General features: G+C 39.7%; 2 protein-coding genes across 4 annotated transcripts in view; both read right to left on the bottom strand.

The window, feature by feature from the left end:
- anapc4 (anaphase promoting complex subunit 4) overlaps positions 1–22,450 on the bottom strand; it is a 39,666-nt gene that overhangs the window by 13,741 nt on the left and 3,475 nt on the right. Inside the window, exons 1-20 of one of the 3 annotated variants that reach the window (XM_062982187.1) lie at positions 20,618–21,019; positions 18,619–18,747; positions 18,030–18,135; positions 17,269–17,401; positions 15,005–15,079; positions 14,273–14,299; positions 14,130–14,174; positions 11,365–11,449; positions 9,585–9,695; positions 8,399–8,482; positions 7,891–7,977; positions 6,569–6,633; positions 6,415–6,457; positions 6,258–6,334; positions 4,732–4,832; positions 4,601–4,652; positions 3,579–3,634; positions 2,440–2,486; positions 1,489–1,545; positions 980–1,036 (exon numbers count right to left, since the gene is read on the bottom strand). In XM_062982187.1, the coding sequence (XP_062838257.1) occupies positions 980–1,036; positions 1,489–1,545; positions 2,440–2,486; positions 3,579–3,634; positions 4,601–4,652; positions 4,732–4,832; positions 6,258–6,334; positions 6,415–6,457; positions 6,569–6,633; positions 7,891–7,977; positions 8,399–8,482; positions 9,585–9,695; positions 11,365–11,449; positions 14,130–14,174; positions 14,273–14,299; positions 15,005–15,079; positions 17,269–17,401; positions 18,030–18,135; positions 18,619–18,726 (1,416 nt within the window). In that variant the 5' untranslated portion in view covers positions 18,727–18,747; positions 20,618–21,019. Of the gene's footprint in view, positions 1–979; positions 1,037–1,488; positions 1,546–2,439; positions 2,487–3,578; positions 3,635–4,600; positions 4,653–4,731; positions 4,833–6,257; positions 6,335–6,414; positions 6,458–6,568; positions 6,634–7,890; positions 7,978–8,398; positions 8,483–9,584; positions 9,696–11,364; positions 11,450–14,129; positions 14,175–14,272; positions 14,300–15,004; positions 15,080–17,268; positions 17,402–18,029; positions 18,136–18,618; positions 18,748–20,617; positions 21,020–22,450 lie in introns of those variants that run through there. The other 2 variants (XM_003226130.4, XM_062982186.1) reach the window with 2 other exon arrangements.
- On the bottom strand, positions 11,470–14,111 carry LOC134299414 (homeobox protein cut-like 1). Its single transcript, XM_062982188.1, has one exon. The coding sequence runs from the start codon at positions 13,708–13,710 to the stop codon at positions 13,138–13,140; it is 573 nt and encodes a 190-aa protein (XP_062838258.1). The 5' UTR covers positions 13,711–14,111; the 3' UTR covers positions 11,470–13,137.

Raw genomic sequence — 22,450 nt, 5'->3', positions numbered from 1 at the left:
TCACTTTGTAGCTGTGCTGAAAGTCTGACTGGCGAAGGACTACAGTATTTCTGCAGTGCTTGAACATAGTTAATGGATAATAATATCCAGAGTTTCATCAAATCAGGCACATCCCATCTCACTTCAGACAAAACCCAAACGTAAATGGAATGAGGGATTTCACAGTTTGTTCAGGTTTTATATAATTGATATTATTGTTGAAAATAAGGATTAGGAAAATGCATGGGGGATACAGTGGAAAGGAAACACATTTGCTTATGTGTTGATATAAATTCACCCGATCGATGACAAAATGTAGAGTGTGCATGTTTGCCATGTTTTCGTGTTATATTTGGAAGCCGCCCTGAGTCCCTTCGGGGAGAGAGGTGCCGGTTAGAATTTATTTATTTATTTACAGTATTTATATTCCTCCCTTCTCATCCCAAAAGGGAATCAGGGCGGATCACAATGTACATATATATGGCAAACATTCAATGCCATACGACATACAGAGATACAGAGGCAATTTAACATTTTCCAGCTTCCAGGCTTAATGAGGGTATGCTCAATTTTGGCCACAGGGGGAGCTGCTGCTTCATCATCCACTGTGACACTGAGTCCTTGATGGATTGCTTCCTCATTCCTTTCTGCACACTGCTGGATGATTTTTATGGTGTTGTAAATTAGTTAAATTAGCTTCCCCGCATAAGCAGTACCTAATTTCTTACTTGATAGATGGAACTATCTTTCAGGTTGCTTAGTTCAACAACGAGCTGGGCTATTTTTAATTGTCGGGCACTCAATCTGACACGGACTGGCTTCGAATTCATGACCTCTCAGTTAGTAGTGATTTATTGCAGCTGGCTGCTAACCATAATAATAATAATTTTATATGCTGAATGTATATATACCATTGTTGCATCTCAGGATTTCCAGCAGCCCTTTCTATAATACTTTATTTATCCATATTGCAATTGCAAGGAAGAGCCTGATACATTACCTGGCCAACTCTTTCAACATTGAAGTACTTCCCCTTACGATTGTAAAGCTCAGGTGCCTATAAAAGAAACACATACTAGTAAACATTGCAATTGATTTAGTTGTGCAAAGGAAGAAGGGCTACTAAAATATCTACAGTAACTCAGTATATACAATGAGTCTTATACAACATTTCATAGCCTCAATGAGAAAGCGTGTTTAAAAAAATGTTATCTAGCTGACTCAAAGGGTTTCAAGCCAGCATTACAAGGGCACAAATGTAAAGCATATTTCAGAGTGCTTCAGATTGGAAGCAATGAAATAGATTACAGCAGTGGGTTTATGCACTGGCAGGGGACTGGGATTTTATGAACTCTGGTGCATCTTTCAGTTCTGCAGTCCTACCTTTCTGACACATAGCACAAGGGTTCTGCTTGCTTTCCTTTGGACAAATAAATCTCCAAATCAGGTGATGCACCTGTAAACTGGACAGGCTTCTCATGGGAAACAAAAATAAACTCCACAACTTACCTCATTGAAGTGCTCAGTAAGAAAATCAGCAACGAAAGTGATATCTTTCTGAGTCATCTTTGGGAAAAGAAAAGATCAAAATATTCATAATCTTGCATGAAATGGGATCTGTTTTGTCCCTAATAAGCAGGTAGATACTTTAAAATTTAAAATCCATCACAATCTTTAAACAGGAACAAATTATTTTAATTGTGTCAGAAGCGGCTTGAGAACTCATTTCTGGTGTGAGAGAACTGGCTGTCTAACAATACATCCAGGGGACACTCAGATGTGTTGTTATCATCCTGTTGGGAAGCTTCTCTCATGCCTCCCGCAAGCTAGAGCTGACAGACGGGAGCTCACCCCATCTCACGGATTCGAATTGGCAACCTTCAGGTCAGCAACCCAACCTCCAGGTCAGCAGTTCAGCCGGCACAAGGGTTTAACCCCAATGGCCACCGCGGCTATTTTAGACAATGAAAACAAAATATAAACTAGTAATACCAAACACAGAAGCACAGATTTAAATCTAGCAAGCAATAAATGGGCCAAGTTACTATTTTCCTTCTACTGTTCATATAAATGTTAATACAAACCTCTTAAAAATGGAAATCAAAAACTATTAATCTGATTCACGTTCATATTTTAAATATCAAACAAAAATTATAATGCAGAAACAGTCCCATGTTTAGAAGGATCTACTGTCCCTGAACAACACCAGAAGACCGTTCTTACAATGGTCAAACAAGTCAACACTATCAGCAAGTCACATCTCAAATATGTATGAAAGGTAAACAAATTTCCTCCTTTTATTGGCTGCTTATAATTTCAACAACATGGACAAGGAAAGGAGGGAAAAGAAGCTGCTAGAAAGGCATGAAGATTTTTAATGTTAGGTCAAATTCTGCTTGGTGGACTAGAAGTTACATAGACCTACTACTGAACATGCATAGCCGACCACATTAGTATTACCTTATTTAGTTCTGGAGGGACATGATCCTCTGACATCCTCAGCATAGCTGGAAAATAAAAATATGACCAAGACAATTAGGTTATTTTAGATCTCCTTCTTACAATGTCACCTTCTGTGTGTTTGAAAATAGGAAAGTCTATTTCCCCAAAGCTATAGCTAGAATAAGGGAGCATGGAAAGGAAATGCTTATGTGCTAGTCATTGCTCTAGAAACAAATATGCTGCAAATACTTCTTTATTCTTGGAGATTGCATTCTCTCAATTTGTAAAATGAGGACTAAATATGTATAATATACAAAATATTGCTGTCACTGGGATGCCATACTTGACAAACATTCTTTATTATGTCAGAATTTAAAACTACCTACATATCAGCATACATAAATGGCTGAAACTTCAAAACAACGATGCAACATCTTCCATTCCTACCTTACGTACAAAATATCAAAACTTTATGTAGAAAAGAAATGGTGTAAGGAACCAGAATCAACAGCTCTTAGCATGAGATGTTGAGACCTCACTTGGGGTCATTTAAAGAGTTTATGCCATGGCAATATCTAAATATACTAGTTTGCAGGTTCATATGTTGCTTTCACTCTACAACAGTGGTTCTCAGCCTATAGGTCTCCAGATGTTTTGGTCTACAACTCCCAGAAATCCCAGCCAGTTTACCAGCTGTTAGGATTTCTGGGAGTTGAAGGCCAAAACATCTGGGGACCCACAGGTTGAGAACCACTGCTCTACAAAGTCACTTACATCTCAACTGGATGCAGATATAAGTTTCCTTCAGAAAGTCAAGTGACGTGTTTATCTATGATGCGTCTAAATTAGCACGGACTACAATGTTATCTTACATATCATTCAGATAGTCTCATACACATTTGAGAACTATTTGCTTATTTTTTTAAACAGGCTCATCTGTTCCCTAACTAAAATAATTACCATATATAGTTGTGGATAAATTAACTCAAGTAAAAATCCAGGGCAGATTTTGGGAGCAAAATGATGAATTTTAACATGACCCAGACATAAGTTGAGGGCTATACTGTGGAGAAGGGAAAGCTTCCTCACTGTTTTTAATGTTTATTAACATTTCTTGACTTATACATGAGAATACACAGTAGCATCACTTTACTTACCCACATAGAGCCACCGGAAAAAAGCTTTGAAATTTTTCATACTGCTGTCAATAACTCTGCATAGAAAGAATAAGAATAGCATGACACGATTATTTGAGGCATGGTTCCTGCAATATCCTGAAAGGCTACTTTTGTCATTACAGCCCCTATCCACAGAAACAGAGAGTATCCCCAAAGTTTCTGCATACAGGAAAAATTAACAAACTCATATATTATATTTGAATTAATATTTTGACTTCATGTGTGTTTAGAACGAGGTGCTTTTAGAACAGAGAATATTTTGTAAATAAAGGGACATTTTGCTACAATTTCCCATTTTCCCTGTGTATGGCGACCTTTGGGATACCCTGTAGTCACAGAAGGGAAAGAATGCCATATATGGAAATGGCAAAAAACCTATAGATTCTCGACTTAGACCAGTTTTTATCTTTTTTTTTTTTTGCAGGATAACAGCAATCCCAAAAGCTACATCTATGTTGGATCTTCCATTACCGTCATCAACCAGAGCAGTTTTGCCTATGTATATACAGATTCAGAATATTTTTTCTTAATTGTTAATACTTATAGAAACTTCGTAAGGTTGATCAGTGAGCATGTAACAATGCACACTTCCTTTTAAGTGACTACAAATGAGGATCATCTGCCAAAAATGAACTGATGCCTCTGGACATTAAAACACTAGAATGCTACACAGTGTTCTCTCACTTATTGCGGGGGTTACGTTCTAGGACCACCTGGAATAAATGAAAATCCACGAAGTAGGGACACTATATTTACTCTATGTGTGGAGGAGAGCAAACCACAGACCACTTACTACAATGCAGTCTGTACTTTATTTTAGCAGTTACAATATACAGTACACTGGCAAAACAGCGAGGGAGCAAAAAGTGAACTGCAAAGTAGCAAGGGAACACTGTATTGTATTTCGAACAACATCTACATGTGTTTCAGTTGTTGGAATAATCAACCATACTTTCAAAGGTACAAAGCCTTTGCATATAATTATTTAGATCAATACATACTGAAGTAGCTCATTTCCTTTCAGGATGAAGGAACCCACCGCAGTAACTGCTTCTGCAGGAAAAGAGTTCATAGTTACCTAAAGTCCACTGAATTTGCTATCAATATGACAGCTAGAAAGTTAACCCTGTACCTTCTATTCCTGAGGCATCCAATCCTAGACACTCATACTTTTGTTTCCATGCTGCCATTCCTTTCAGTTCACTTAAATGGTAGAGCAAGGCTTCAGAGCCGCTGCCAAGGAAAGATAACAAATTGTTGAACAGAAGATTTGCCATCACGCTCAATGTAATATTAAAGTCTTTAAAAATAATAATTGATAAAATAATTGGCTAAAATACTGGAACAGGCAAAGTAGAACCATTTATAGCTAATGTGTTATGTTTGGGTTTATGCTGCCTCAAGGCTGCTTTATTACACTATTGGCTGCTATTCTAGTTATATATTTAACATAATTTCTGCAGAGCCAGCCATTACATGGAACCAGACGTAAGAGGTGCTTGTATATGTGGAGACTCTTAACAGTTTGTCCTACTATCTAGAAGGTGGAGATTTCATGTGACATTTATCCTTAATGTTTTATAATCTTATAAATAAAAAGTGTGGATGAGCTCCCTCTATCAGCTCCAGCTCCATGCGGGGACATGAGAGAAGCCTCCCACAAGGATGGTAAAAACATTAAAACATCCAGGCGTCCCCTGGGCAACGTCCTTGCAGACGGCCAATTCTCTCACATCAGAAGCGACTCAGGTTGCTCCTGACATGAAAAAAATAAAATAAAAATGAATATTCTCAATTCTCCACATTAACAATTTACCAGTATCTGAAACACAATTGGCCTTCCACATTTGCGATTTAACTTTTGATTATTCACAGATTTAAACAATATGGTATGTTTAGGAATCTCCAGATGGCGTAGTGGACTAAGTGACTTGAAGGTTGGGTTGCTGACCTGAAAGCTGCCAGGTTCGAATCCCACCTGGGGAGATGTGGATGAGCTCCCTCTATCAGCTCCAGCTCCATGCGGGGACATGAGAGAAGCCTCCCACAAGGATGGTAAAAACATCAAATATCCGGGCGTCCCCTGGGCAACGTCCTTGCAGACGGCCAATTCTCTCACTCCAGAAGCAACTCCGGTTGCTCCTGACACGAAAAAAAAAAAAGGAATCTCTAAGTCCTCTAAAGCAATTCTATCTGGTGGAAGCTGATCACAGAATCACCCTGGAGGACTCAAGCCCCTTCTACACTGCCATATAAAGTCTGGATTATCTGCTTTGAACTGGAATATATGGCAGTGTGGATTCATATAATCCAGTTCAAAGCAGATAATGTAGATTATCTACTTTGATAATCTGGATTATATGGCAGTGTAGAAGGGGCCTAAGAAATTCCTAGAGAGGTAGTCTCACAACTAAAAATATAGTAATATTTTAATTCATTTTTTCATTTTTATAGAGGTTCTGCACCTCCAAACCTTACTGTATTCTCATTCATCGACTAGAAATGATGTTTATTACCATATTCCCTATCCTGACATCTTCAAGATATGCCGGCCATTGGCCATGTTGTCTAGGAACAGTGGAGATATAACTCAGCATATCTAGAAGATGTCATGTTGATACGGTATGACTAGCAAGCAGAAATGATAGATTTTTTTACCTTTGCAGGTGACTTATGACAAGCTTTTGAATACTGGAGTATGAAGATTCCATGGATTGGCCAAGTTTTTTTAAGCCCTGTTGGAAAAGACGTTGCATTTACCAGTGCAAGTTAACCAAATGGCATTTGAAAAACTGTAATGTACAGCTTAACATACCTTGACTGTGAGTTGATTCATCAATAGGGCTTGCAGCTCGAGACTGTGTACCAAAAAGGAAATGAATAATGATAATGAATAATGAAATGAATAATTCATCATGAATAATGCACAAATTTGAAAAAAAAAACATTTGCAGGATTCTAATACCTACCTAGCTTTACCCCACAACAATAATTGCATGAATTCATCTTGTACAGAAGTGGTTGTATTCTTTTCCTGAAAACAGAAGATTGAGGTATGAATACTCTTTAGGACACATATGTCAAACTCAAGGTCTGCTGGCTGAATCCGACTCGCCATGTCATTTTATGTGGCCCTCCAGATGCTGGACTACAACACCATGATATCATTAAATATCATGACTAGAGCTGAGTTGTGATGCAGTAACATCTGAAAGGCTGCATTTTGTTCTGTTTAATTGGGATAGTGGGGTTTGAATTTAGATATAAATTTATATAAATATTGAATTTAGATATCTCCCTGTGGGGACTCAGGTCGGTTTCCAACAAACAAAGGCAAACGTTCAATGCCAATATAAAAAAAACCCAGAAACCATAAAAATTTAAACAGATAATCACAAACATTAAATTACGACATTATATGACAAGACTTTAAATTAAACAATTCACAAGATACAAGGCTTGTAGATATGATGTCTGACTCTAAAATGTCATTTAACCATTCCCCAACCTCAGAGCCATAAGTGCTGATGGGTTATGATTCACCTTCTCCCCAGTCCACATTGCAGAGAAGCAAAGTTGATGGGAGTTGTTGTTCAATAACATCTGGGGACCCAAATAGGAAAAAAAAAATAAAGGCCACCGACTACTACGTAAAAAAATTAGTTGTCCCGTCTCCATGGATTCTCCATCAATAGAGTCAACGGCCCTTTAACGGCAACCATAAGGCTGATATGGCCCTAAATAAAAATGATTCTGACACTCCTGCTTTAGAATTTTCTAGATCAGTGGTTCTCAACCTGTGGGTTCTCAGATATCTTGATCTTCAACTCCCAGAAATCCTAACAGCAGGTAAACTGGCTGGGATTTCTAGGAGTTGTAGGCCAAAACACCTGGGGAGCCACAGGTTGAGAACCACTGGTCTAGATGTTCCTTCAGATCAGTGGTTCTCAACCTGGGGTCCCCAGATGTTTTTGGCCTTCAACTCCCAGAAACCCTAACAGCTGATAAACTGGCTGGGATTTCTAGGAGTTGTAGGTCAAAAACATCTGGGGACCCCAGGTTGAGAATCACTGCTTCAGATGTTCTTAAAATTCTAAGTTCTCAAAACTCTTCTTGATTTTTGCAGGCATTGTATTTATGCTAATCACCTGTATAACTGTGATCTCCAACTTCTGAACTAAGCATCAACAACTGAGTCAATAATGTGGTCATCATTCTTAAAACACGTAAGAAACATTGCTTAGTGGTTTTGAAAGTGCGACATTGAAAGGGGAGAAAAAATCACCAATACCTGCACAAATTTGGTTAGCCGTGAATCCATCTGAATCAATATTTCTTCCCAAGCTTCACACATACATGTCAGAGAAAGCTTTATGTACTATTTACAAATAGAGAAAAACAAACATCGGTGTTTTCTCAAAAAATTGGAAATGAAAGCCATTTTTATCAAAAGAATTCAATTAGAATCAGTCTTTATACTAAGCACACGCATTTACTATACAACCATCATTAAATGAAATGAAATGAAATGATTAGAACTTGAAATTTCAAATAGCATAACACCAGAGTTACCATATTTTAAAATCTGTTTCTTATTTTGAATTATGTAAAGAAAGAAAAATGATATTGGCAGTTTGATTCCCATTTCATGCAGGGAAGTCTCTTAATTTCAATTAAAATTACTACCACTTATACAGCTGGTTATACCAAAAGTGAGCAGGTTTTCTGCAGAAGGTTTAATCCAGAGCACAGGTTGTACTTTGGTCAATATGAAGTAGAGGGTTATTTTAAGACCATACCTGTAGAAGAGTTGAAATATGTGTGAATTTTCGAGCCATTCGAGTCACTTCTGGTAAATAGGTGGAGAGCAGGCTAGTGTCCAACTAGATCAAAGAACAAAGTTTTTATCAGTACAGTAGATGTAACATATTGAGCACAGATGTCTAGAGCAGCAGTTTCCAACCTTTTCAGTCATGAAACCCTTCAAAATACTCCCTCCCTTATTTTCACATGGAACCTTAACTTTATTCCTAAGCTTTGTTCCTATTGCTCATGTGTTTTGTATAAAGAGTAAGTTTGGAAATAAAAACATTTTAAATATAGCCAAACCTTTATTTTGTTACAAGAAAACATATAACCACAAATGTTTATTTTGGAAAGGAAAATACTGTATTCATACTTAAAGTGATGAATGAAATTGTTTCATTTTTATACTTAAAATAATTTTGAAATTGGGTTTTAAGGCTGATAGCAGACTACATAAATCTGGGGCAGCATCCGATTACTCCTAAAGCCTGATTCACTTTGAAGTGGACATTGCTTGGATAGCCTTTCTGGCTATTGACTGGTATATGTCCATCAGTCCTATCCCTCAGTCATTCAGTGGCACAGATTCAAATTTTGCTTTTAAAGCAATGGGTGCACTGAATTTCAATAAGATCTTCATACTCTGGCATGGAGTTTTAAAATGAGTTTTTAAAAAGATTTAAAATATTATTTATGGAACCCCTACAATCCTTTTGCAGAAGCCTAGGTTTCACAGAATCGTTTGAGAATCGCTGATCTAGAGTAACAGGGAAGGACAAGCAACTAAAACTATAGCCATGTTCAACTATTCAGTATCCATGTGCATCAAACATGTGAAGAAACTGCTGAAAATGTCATTCTGGCTCCCCACTCAATGCAAACGCATGCACTGGCTGCTTATACACCAGTCATAGCTGATGTGTAAGTAGTATTAGTAAATATGCATGTGCTATAGGCTCCAAAATCGGAAATTGCACACATGAGTAGCTGAGATAGTGACATTTTGGCTTTTCTGACCCTTCAATGCACATAACCTTTATTTCAGACACAAAATTACTTAAAATATGGTGACAAAACTACCCCCAGGGTTCCATCTCCAAAATATCTCATTATGTACATAATTTGAAGAAATGAAGCAATTGAGATCATTTAAAAATATTGCTGCTGAATTTAACTCACTTGGAAATAAGTTATTTCTGGATCGCTCTCTGGAGAAACCTCTACTTCAGTAATAACTGATAATGATTTCAAGTCACTCGATAAACAAAGGGCAAGACAAGAACCAATTACCTGCAAAAATCCATGGTACAAAGTAATTGTTAGGCTTTAGGTATAAACTACGCCAGTACATGATCAGTCTATGCCTTTCTTGCTTCCCACTTTCAAATGTGAGACTGTATTCAAAACACAATGGGATAAATTTCTAGGCAAAGCAACCATCAGTATACTCAATAGAGTTTCCTTCTGAATAAAAGTGTGTTGTGCATGTGCAATAAAACCTGTTCAAAATAGAAACACAGAATTCAGAACAGTTTCATTAGTTTTCCGTATTTATCACAAAGCAGTTTAATGATACCACATAATTTATTTTAATTAGGATTTCCATGTGTATATACAGGTGAGAAAGTTGGGGAGATCACATGGATCTTCACATGCTCCATGGGAATTTCTTTTCTCACAAAAATGAAAGATAATCACTATTATACAGATGTAAGATTAACAAGAACAGACAATGGGGAGTTAGTGGCAAGAATAACAGGATCCCCAATGATATCCAAGGGATTCTGAAAAGTTAACATACCAGAAGTAAGAAGACACAAGATAAAAAATTAGATTTTTTATTATGAAGATGACTGGAGTGACAGGGCAGGAAGAGTTAGATAGGGCTTTCTGTTTTTCATTTTTTAACTTTCCTATCTTTTTTGTTTTAATATTCTCTATACCTGCTTTTCTATTTTTCTGTTTTAGATTAGATAAAAGTGTATTTTTTCTTCTTTCTTTTTCTTTTTTTAACATCATAGAAACCTTTGTTGTATCAGATGATTACGAAAGAAGATAATATAAGATGTTAGGAAAATCCCTATTTTATATCAATTCTTGCACCCATTCCCACTTCCTATACTTTATTACTAAAAATTATAAAATAAATTGTTGAGAAGTGAGGAACACCGAATTTTGCAAATCTTGGAAAGAACAGATGTTGGTGATAACAAATCCTCCAGAAAGGCTTGAAACACAAGACAAAACCAGAACTTTCCTAACCAGAAAGCTAGATAGGATCTGCACAATGAGATATTTATTTATTTAGATATCTCATTTGTACCCTGCCTTTCTCACCCCAAAAGGAACTCAGGACGGCCTTACAACAGGCAACAATTTGATGTCATACACATATACATCCATAAAATAAACAAATACAATTAAAATCCAGCAGTTAAACATCAATTATTAAAACATCAATTAAAATCATGCAATCCAGATATGGCAAGAAGGACAATGGTATTTACATGAAAGTATGTTTTAAACTCTGATCAACCTTGTACTGCTATGGCTGAATCTTTTCATAACATCACAAACTCGGAGAGTTCGGCACGTCAATTACAAAATGTAACAGTTTTTTAAAAAAAAAATTATGTTCCTAGTTTGAAAGTGTATAATTGTGTACTTATTTTGAAAGTAGTTGTTATACTCCAGAAACTTGGTTTTTGTGACTGCTACAATCTATGTTGAATTGGTTAAGACTCTGTGAGATATTCATTGAAACTATATCAAAATGTGCTGCAGGATGTCCCGCAAAAAAATTTCTTTACAGTTTAATAAACTTTTTCCATGTTTTATGAAAGAACAAATTAGGAAAAAACATTTATAACCCAGGAACAAAATCATGTTACAAAGTGTAATGAACCTTTTTGGGGAGGTCATTCCTACCCATAGTCAGCATATCAAACTGTCCACTTACCCCTGTTACTGTAGCAATCTTATACATTCCATAAGCATAGATCTCAATAAATCCGTCGTTGCCTCCAAGCACCAGAGCGTTCAGCCTTTTTTTTTAAAAAAAAGAGTAAAATAAATAAATAAAATAAATAAACTTTATTTATATCCCGTCACCATCTCCTAAAGTAGTGATTCCCAAAGTGGGTGCTACCGCTCCCTGGTGGGCACTGCAGTGATCCAGGGGGGGCGGTGATGGCACCTATTAGGGGAGGGGCGGGGCCTCTTCCCAAGTGCCGGAGACAGGGTTAAGCACTTGAGGTACCTGTTAGGACACAGGGAGCAGAGCTAGAGGAGTGGGCGTGGCTTCTTTCCAAGAGCCCGAGACAGGGCTGAGAATCTATCTCTCCTGAGGCGCTTGTTGGGACACAGAGGGCGGAGCTAGGGAAGGGGGCGGAGCCCCCTTCCAAAAGCCCGAGACAGGACTGAGCCTCTATACCTCTCCTGAGAGGACTTTTAGGACTAAAGGGCGGGGCTAGGGGCGGGGGCAGGACCTCTTCCCAAAACAGGGCTGAGCCTCTGTATACCTCCCCTGAGGTGCTTGTTAGAACATGGGGACAGGGTATAGAGGTTCAGCCCCGTCAGGCACTTGGGAAGGGGCCCCGCCCCCTCATCTAGCCCCGCCTCCTGTGTCGTGGCCGGCACCACAAGACAGGGATAGAAGCTCAGCCCTGCGTCAGAGCTCGTAACTCCGCCCATCCCAGTCCTGGCCGCCCATTTGTGGCCCCACCCACCTCCCCGCGCAGCCCTGCATCTTGGGCTAGTGAAGAGGCTCAGCCCCATCCACTTGAGCAGGAGCCACGCCCAGCCCTCTAAGACATGCCCCTTTTCCATTTTTTTTTTTCTGGAAAGGGGGCGGTAGGCCAAATAAGTTTGGGAACCACTGTCCTAGAGGGACTCGGGGTGGCTCACAAAGAACTCAAACACACAAAATACAAAAGGTGCAAACACAATAACCTAAAACAATGAACAACCAACATAAACATCACAACTTCACAAAACTCCTGGTTAAAATCAGTAAAATGCAACAATAGTTGCGGGTATAAAACAACAGTAATCAATCTCATTCTTGTAAATAATCTATAGGTCCTCGTGTATTCATTAAAAGAATCTAAATGAGGTCAAAGGCTTGTCGAAAAACCATGTCTTCAATTGTGTACGGAAGGCTTGGAGAGTGGGGGTTAGCGTCAGGAAGGTATTACAAAGTTGGGTGTGGGGTCCTCTCTCTCGCCCCCACCAACCGCACTTGAGATAGAGGTGGGACCGAGAGGAGGGCCTCCCCGATAGATCTTAGTGCTCATGCCGGTTCACAGAAAGCAATATGGTCTCGAAGATAGGTTGGACCCAAAGTGTATAGAGCGCTTTATAGGAAATAACCTGCACTTTGAATTGTGTTTGGAAACTCATCGGCAGCCAGTGGAGCTGCTTTAATAGGGGCATGGTATGCTCCCTATAACCAGCTCCAGTTAGTAATCTGGCCACCGACCTTTGCACTAACTGCAGTTTCCGAACTGTCTTCAAAGGCAGCCCCACGTAGAGTGCATTGCAGTAGTCCATTCTAGATGTAACTAAGGTGTGGACCATTAAGCACAGGAAACAGAGCTGTGTTATTCATTTTTCCTATGCATTTCTTTAAAATATTTACCGTATTTTTCGCTTTATAAGACGCACCTGATAAGACGCACCTAGTTTTCAGAGGAGGAAAATGGGGAAAAATAATTTGAACTAAAAGATGATTTTATAACCGTTTCATCCGTCTTTTCATTCTTCCACTGAAGAAGTCATTCTTGCAGTAGAGCTTCCCTTCGCGGGAGAAGCACTTCTCGGTGAGGTTGCACTTGCACTCGCAGCACTGGACGCACTTGATGTGCCAGGCCCGGTCGAGGACGTTGAGGAGGAAGCGGTCAAGGATGGGCTGCTCGCAGCCGGCGCAGTGCACCATCATCTTGGCCGCGCGGAGAGCGCCCGCCTCTTCCTCCTCCTCCTCGCCGCCGCCGCCGCCTGGGAGAGCAGGCTCCGGGCGGGCCCGACGGCGGGCACGGCGCCGCCTCCTCCTCCTCCTCCTTCTCGGGCTCCTCTGGCCCTCCTGCCTCGTCCTTCTCCTCCTCCTCACCGCCGCCTGGGAGAGCAGGCTCCGGGCGGGCCCGACGGCGGGCACGGCGCCGCCTCCTCCTCCTCCTCCTCCTCGGGCTCCTCTGGCCCTCCTGCCTCGTCCTTCTCCTCCTCCGGGCCGCTCTTTCGGGCCGCCCGGCGCGCCTTTCATGCTGGACCCATCGTCCCAGCTTTTGTGTCGCGGCCGGCTCCGACTCATTCGCGCAGCCTGCTTTCAGAGGGCCGTGACGTAGGGGCCGCCCACGTGAGGTCATATTGCGTTTATAAGACGCACTGACTTTTTCCCTCTATTTTGGGGGGGAAAAGTGCGTCTTATAAAGCGAAAAATACGGTATTTATCGCCTGACCCTAAACCTGGTTTCGGGACTATTTGCAAGTCCAAAAAATATTGCAAAAATAAAATATCAAATGGCCCATAAATCAGAGTGATCATAATTTCATAACACTTTAAAAACTTTTTAAAATCTGAGTGAATGGAGAAACCAAAAACATTTCTGTTTCCAAGCTAAGGACAGCACTCCAGAGAAAGCATCAAAAGTCTGCTTTAGGTCAGCACACTAAAATGTTTTTCACAGTACAATGCAGAACAGTAGAGAAACAATTAGGACAAACTTTTACCTGACATCGCCCATGAGTTTCATTATTTCATCTGATTTTTCTTCACTAAAAAACAACAACATTAACACATCAGTTGCGACACACTTGTTCACAAATATTCACAATGAATAAAGAAAAAGATGAAAACATAAAAAGAATTGTACCTGAAAATTTTTGCAGTGGTACTATAGCTATATTTTTGAAAAGGAAAAGAAATATTAAGCACATTAAGTGATATCTCCTTGGTAAAGTTAATTGTATATTTCTGTAAATAATAATAAAATAATTTAATACTACAGTCAGCCCTCCACATTTGCTGGCGCTGGGGTGAAGGACCTCTATGAAATAAGAAAAAAGATGAATAAAATGCCACAATTTTTTTTAATCCGAGAGGTCTCTTCTAGGATCTTTAGGTCCTCCGGTGGGACTAGAGTTGTGCTGAAGAAACTAGGAATTCTCTTATCTCCTCGCAACGCTTACAAAGATTTCTATCTGAAATCCAGCCAGTGTAGACAACAATACAGAATGGACCGATAGAATGACTCAATATAATGTGGCTTCCTATGTTCCTGTTAGCCATTCTTTGAGATACTTAACCAAAAAGGCTAAAAAGGCTGGAGCAAATGTTCTCAGAAACAAATGCTAGCTGGTCATCCAGTGTGTAGGCTGGGAATCCCATGCATAGGGGTCTGAAAATAACCCTGCCCTATCTCACTAGATACCTGGCCTATCTCACTATCTTAGATACCAAAACCACATCTTACCTCAGAATATAATTATAAGAGACTGCCCCAGTAATAACAATGCCTTGATTTAAATTCTGAAGGCTTTGGTATGAGTTTTGGGATCATAAAACTAAGAAAACTCTGCCGAATCCCAGAGAACATGACACCTACTTCTTTGGCAAGGCAGGTAGCTTGGGAAGAAGAAGATTAGATTCATCTTCAGCATCATAAAATGAAGTCAGGACACTGAAATAAAGGAATACATTTTTGATTTTTGCAGTAATTCCAAAATTAAAATTGAACATGACAGCCATTGCAGAACTCAGAATCGAGGCAGAATCTTTATTCTAAGCAGCCTTACACTATAGCTGCTATTTAAATAATTCATTTACAAAAATTATATTTTGGGTAAGTACAAATATAAAATCTCCATATTGTTGTTTCTTCATTGCCAAGATATTTGTGCCTTCAAGTTGGCTGCTGACTTATGGCAACCTCATGATTTGTATAGCGTCTTCTTAATCAGGGAATACTCAGAGATAGTTTGCTAATTCCTTTCTCTGAAATAAAGCCTACAATATCTGGTATTTTTGTTGGTGGTCTCCCATCCAATGCTAAGCAGAACGAACCCTGCTTAGTGTCCAAGATCAAACAGAATCTCAATCCTTTTAGGATATTTAGACAACATATTGTTGCATTTTTTTCAAATGCTGTACCTTTCAGTTTTGGATTTTAAAGCATACAAAGTACTGGGGAATTTTAGGAGAACACAAATGCAAAGCAGATGCAGAAATAGCTAGATCCAACTTTTTGGACTATCCTAAAAACTCAGAACATTTTCAATGTCCTTCTTTATTTTTGTTTTGTTTTTGTGAATGTGTAATTTATGCACATTATTATCCTGATCTTGTCCAAACTAGCCATCCCATACTAACCAACAGATCAACTTGTGTGTATAAGATATCAAACTATATGTTGGCACTATCACGAACCAAAAGGTCTTTATAATAATAATAATAATAATAAAACTTTATTTATACCCCGCCACCATCTCCCCAATGGGGACTCGGGGCGGCTTACATGGGGCCATGCCCAGGACAATACAATATAACCATAACATAATGCAATTAAATAATACAATACATAAAATAAACAGTACAACATAAGATCAAAACAGCAATATAACAAGGGCGGGGCGCATGAACACTACACTTAAAAACTAGATTAAAAATTAAAAACTCTGGGTGAGAAAGGGATCAGAATAAAAACCTCGAGGGACAGGGACATCAGATAGTGAACCAGTCTAGAGGATAAATATTGGGGGGAGTAGCAAAGAACATTTACTCTCCGAAAGCACACCGGAAGAGCCATGTTTTTAAATCTTTCCTGAAGGCTAAAAGGGTGGGGGCTTGCCTGATTTCAATGGGCAGCGAGTTCCACAAGCGAGGGGCCACAGCAGAAAAGGCCCTCTCCCTTGTTCCTACAAGGCGGGCCTGAGATATAGGTAGTGGCGACAGGAGGGCCTCCCCTGATGATCGGAGAGATCGGGCAGGTTTATGGTAGGAGATACGGTCACGAAGGTAGGCGGGTCCCAAACTGTTTAGGGCTTTATAAATGATGGTCTGCTCCTTGAATTGGGACCAGAAGATAAACGGCAGCCAGTGGAGCTCCTTAAACAGGGGAGTAGATCTCTCCCTGTAACTCGCCCCCGTTATTAGTCTGGCGGCCGAGCGTTGGACCAATTGTAACTTCCGGGCCGTCTTCAAGGGAAGCCCCACGTAGAGCGCATTACAGTAGTCCAGTCTAGAGGTAACTAAGGCATGCACCACCGTGGTCAAGTCAGACTTCACGAGGTATGGTCGCAGTTGGCGCACAAGTTTGAGTTGTGCAAAAGCCCTCCCGGCCACCGCCGACACCTGCGCTTCAAGCGTCAGCCCTGAATCTTTACATTAGTCTTATGCCTTTTTCTCCCCTTAGCTGAGCTGGAGAATACATTTTGGGAAGCCTTTCTTTCTGATTATGTGGCCCCTTGTAGTTCAGGGAAAGTTGAACCAATGGTGCAAGAAAAGCCTCTCAGTAGGATGGTAATACATTCAGGTATCCCCTGGGCAACATCTTTGAAGACAGCAGATTCTCTCAATCCAGAAGCGACTTGCCTCAATTCTCTTCTGACATGATAAAAAAACTCTTCACTGTTTTTTAAAAAATTTGACAACAGGAATATCTTGATTGAATCTGTCTTCGTACTGTCATACTAAAATAATAAGTGACATTACTTAAAAAAACCCTGTAGACCTTTGAAGTCGCCAAAATATACTGTGTGAGTCTGGCACCCCACTCTCACTAAGCCCTGGTGCTTGGGACATCTGGAAGGAATTGTTGTTACACAAGTTACTGGATGAATGAGTATGAATAAATTTTTGTCTCCTGCCTACCTGTTTTCTTCCGTAACTTCCATCCAGTGCATATAAGTAATAGGAGCATCCACTGAGAAAGAATGCAAGCTCTCTGGTTTCTCCACATCACACAGGATGACTTTCTTGGTATCTGCAAGTCCAAAAGCCAAAACTACAGAAAGAAAGGTGAAATATGAAAATATATAGTGCACTTAACAAATATCAACTGCAAACAGCAGAAGACTTCATAAACTGTTACAAGAACTGCATTTGATACATAAAATACAATCAGTACATACATGTAGTGTGGAATATAAGGCAAATCCATTAGTCATAATTTTTGATGTTAAACAGAATCACTTTTTTCTTTTAAAGACCAGCAAGCAGGATGTGTCTTATGCAATGAGAGGATGATAGGTGACTTAAGACCAGAATTTCACTTTAAATATAACACTATGTAACACAATTTTTGTTCCTGGATTATAAATGTCATTTCCTAATTGGTTTTATCGTAAGAACATGGAAAAGGTTTTTTAAAACTGCAAAATTTTTGTTGCGGTCTGTGCACTGAAAGGTTAAAAATTGTTTATTTTCATTAAGGAAAATTACAAACATTGTGCCTAGACTGAAGGAAATAATAGTGCTACAAAAACAAAGTTTTTGAAGTATAACAACTACTTTCAAAGTAAGCATTGCACAATTAAACAGGAAATAACACTTTCAAACCAGGAACAGATAAATTGCCAAATTTAGTTACACAGTGCAATTCACAATAGGAAGGATTATTTGTTACATCTTACTTTTGCCATCTGGTCTCCATGCAAGGGCTGTCACGTCTTTCCCTGTGCTGTCGCTTGGTGGAAGACTCCAGACCCGTTGAAAGTTTGCAAGACGGTGGAGTAAAACCTAAGATGTTAGGAAATGGAATAAAATATTTAAACTGCCTGTCTCCAAAGAAGACAAAATGACCTTACAACCGCTGAGGATGGCTGCAATAGATGTGGGCGAAACATCAGGAGAGAATACTTCTGGAACATGACCATACAGCTCAGAAAACTCACAGCAACCCAATTAAACACTGCTTGTGGCAGCCACAAAAACAAAGTTTTTGGAGTCGAACAACTACTTCCAAAGTAAGTGCCACACAATTAAACAGGAAATAATACTTTCAAACCAGGAACAGAATTTTTTTCAAATTAGGTTACATAGTGTTATTAATACACATCAACTAACAGTTACTGTCTATAATATGAGTATGTCAAGCTATATCTACTGAGGACATGAAGAGAATTAAATTGATTTTACATGTAACAAAATCAAAGAGCATGCCCGTTCAACACCCCATCCTTTCCACAGATATTCATTCTTAGCGCTCTTCTGTTTCCTTACCTCTCCAATTTTGTTGGCCAAGGCAATCAGATCCCTCTTGGGAGACCAGGCCATGAAAATGATCTCTTGGGGTAGTTGCTTCTCCCCAACCTGCCGGAAAGCAGGCATGGCTGCAGATGTGGCAATTCCCTAAAACCAAAACATACAGCTAAGGATGAGGTTACTCCAATCTACCTTTTTAAACACATCATATTTAAACTCATGCCAAAACAATAGTAATACTGAGAAGCTTCCTATTGAGAATAATGAAGAACAAAGAAGACAAATCCAATCTTCGGTTCTCCCCTTTATGTATTGGGGGCAAGCAATCCTGAATATGTGTCTAAAATGTCCTTCTATTATTTGCTAACCACCAAAGGTCCTCATCACTGGCTTCTCCATGCCACATGATGGACAAAATTGGCCTAAATCTGTTAGCCCAAACTAAAGTAGGCTCATTGAATCAATTGTATTTATTTACAAGTTGATTCATCACTTAGCTTTTGATTCAACAAGACATCTCTTTAAGAGAACTCTGAACACCACCAACGATGGACCTGGAGCTAACTTGGCACACAGAACCTCCATGACCAACATAAAAAAACTGGAGATCTTTGGGGGGACTTGTAGGAGCTAGTTCACTTACATCAAGAGTGCACTATGACTCCAAACAATGATGGGTCTGGACCAAACTTGGCATGCATAACCATAATGCCCAAATTTGAATACGGGTGGGTTTTGAGGGGCATTGGTTTAGACATTTTGGAGCTGTAGGTACTGGGATTTATAGTTCACCTACAATCAATGAGTACTCTGGACTCTACCAACGATGGACCTGGACCAAACTTGGCACACAGAGCCCCCATGACCAGCAAAACATACTGGAGGTCTTTGGGGAAAAATCACCCTGTATGGAGAGTTGTAGTTCACTAACATCCAGAGAGCACTGTGAACCCAAAAACTGATGGATCTGGACCAAAATTGGCACACATACCTGATATGCCGAAATTTGATTATTGGAGAGGTTTGGGGAAAATTGACTTTCCTTTCTGGGAGTTGTAGTTCACCCACAACCTGAGAAACTGTGACCTTGACCAATGATGGATCTGGACCAAACTTGTCACACAAAACTCTCAGGACTAACTCAACCTACTGGAGGGGTTTAAGTGGACTGGGTCACCACAGTGGGAGTTGTAGTTCACACAACAGCCAGAGAGCACACTAAACCCCACCAATGATGCATCTAGAACAGTGATTCTCAACCTGGGATCCCGATGTTTTTGGCTACAGCTCCCAAAAATCCCAGCCAGTTTACCATCTGTTAGAATTTCTGAGAGTTGAAGGCCAAAAACATCTGGGGACCCCAGGTTGAGAAACACTGATCCAGAGCAAACTTGCCCAACATAACAAACTTTAAGTACTGATGGAGTTTCTCGGGGTTAACTAGCATGATGTGAGTTGTAGTTCATTCACAACCTTATGCCTTTTGGACAATTAAAATTGATTTTTTCAATGCTGGCTACCCAATCTAGTATATACTAAAATAAAGCTAATTAAGGGCCCTTCCACACAGCCATATAACCCAGAATATCAAGGCAGAAAATCCCACAAAACAGGATTATCTGAGTCCACACTGTAATATATTCCAGTTCAAAGCAGAAGATGTGGGATTTTATACACCTGTGTGGAAGGGGCCTAAAATAAAGACTTGTCTACAGACCTCTCACTATGTCTGATGGGTTTTCCAGTCCACTCCCTTTAAGAAATATGATATAGTCATTCTGATCGTGTTCAGACTTGGGTCTTATTTCCAATATAGATCAATTATATACGGAGCAGCAAATATATGTGTTCCAAAAAAAATTCCCTAATCTGACACCATGCATTTCAGGGAAAGGATCCTCAGCCTGTATAATTCTGCCTCTCAACGGGACAGCACTCCCTGATGCAGAGGTGCCTGCAAGGAATCGAATGGAAGGATCCTATTTTGAAAAATATGTCCAATCAAACCACATCATACCCTCTTTTCTCCTGCCCGGTTGTCACTCCGCAGTGCAATGAAACACAGCTTCACTTCCTTCCCGGGCTTTTGCAAGCAGCAGCATCACCATCCCGGACTTCCTGTAAGAGGGTTTGCCTTGCGCCATCTAGTGGTCGAAAAGCCAACCTGCATCCTTAGAAAGTATGCCTTGTAGTAGGATCAGGTGGTCTACATAGAGACCAGCAAAGGCAGCAGCATGGCCCAAACACGAATCAAGGAACATGAAAGGCACTGCTCACTCACCTAACCAGAGAAGTCAGCCACAGCAGAGCACTTGATGAACCAACCTGAGCACAACATATTATCTGAGAACACAGAAATGCTGGGGCTAACAGTGGGGGCTCTCTTCGCTCCCCCAATTCAAACCTGCAGCCTTTCGGTCCAGAAGTTCAGCAGCTCAGCGCTTTAACACGCTGCGCCATCAGGGGATATTATTTCCTAAAGGTTGTGAATATACAATATTTCTGATTGTTTTGTTTTTTTGTCTGTTGGAGGCAAGTATGAATGCTGCAAATAGGGAGAATGATTAGGATGTAATGGCCTTGCAGCTTTAAAGCCTGGCTGTTTCCTCCCTGAGTGATTTTTTTGTTGGGAGGTGTTAGCTGGCCCTTATTGTTTCCTGTCTGGAATTCCCTTGTTTTCAGCGTGGTGTTCTTTGCGATATTTTATGTGCTTCTACTGTCTGTGGCCCTGAGAAAACAGAGGATTTGCCAGACTTTGATGATGGGAATAGTTTGTTGAGAGGTGTTAGCTGGCCCTGATTGTTTCCTGTGTGGAATTCCCCTGTTTTCAGAGTGTTGTTCTTTATGTTCTGATTTTAGAGATTGTATTGTTCTGTTTTATTATACCACATTAATTTTATATATTCTGATTTTAGTGTTTTTGAATACTTGGAGCCAGACTGTATTCATTTTCACGGTTGACCGCAACACAATAATAATAATACAGTAGAGTCTCACTTATCCAACATAAACGGGCCGGCAGAATGTTGGATAAGCGAATATGTTGGATAATAAGGAGGCATTAAGGAAAAGCCTATTAAACATCAAATTAGGTTATGATTTTGCAAATGAAGCACCAAAACATCATGTTAGACAACAAATTTGGCAGAAAAAGTAGTTCAATACGCAGTAATGCTATGTAGTAATTACTGTATTTATGAATTTAGCACCAAAATATCATGATATATTGAAAACATTGACTACAAAAATGCGTTGGATAATCCAGAACGTTGGATAAGTGAGACTCTACTGTAATAATAATAATAATAGTAATGATAGTAATAATAATGACTTTGGTAATACACAGTGCTTCACTCCCTTCTCAGCTTCCTTTCTGGACGAATCCTTTCTTGGGAGGTGTTAGCTGGCCCTGATTGTTTCCTTTGTGGAATTCCCAATTTCCCTGCTTTCAGAGTGTTGTTCTTTATTTACTGGCCAGGTTTTAGATATTATATTGTTCTGTATTTTTATATCACAGTAATTATTACACATTATATTTATAATCTTATATTATCTTCTTAGAACTGGATTATATGAGGCTCCTTCTACACAGCTGTTTAAAATCCACTCTGAACTGGATTATATGGCAGTGTGGACTCAAGATAATCCAGTTCTAACCAGATTATATTCTGGGTAATATAGCTGTGTGGGACAGCCTTGAGTCTACACTGCCATATAATCCAGTTCAAATAAGATAATCTGTATTTTATAGGCAGTGTGGATCAGGCCTAAGAGCCTGTCCCCTGAGCGCCATCTTGGCTGAGGGAGTTGCTAGGACATGAAGGTGGCGGGGCCTAATGGCAGCATTGGG

The sequence above is a fragment of the Anolis carolinensis genome, chromosome 5, assembly GCF_035594765.1.
Source record: "Anolis carolinensis isolate JA03-04 chromosome 5, rAnoCar3.1.pri, whole genome shotgun sequence".
Classification (NCBI taxonomy): Eukaryota; Metazoa; Chordata; class Lepidosauria; order Squamata; family Dactyloidae; genus Anolis; species Anolis carolinensis.
This window is presented reverse-complemented; position numbering and strand designations above follow the sequence as displayed.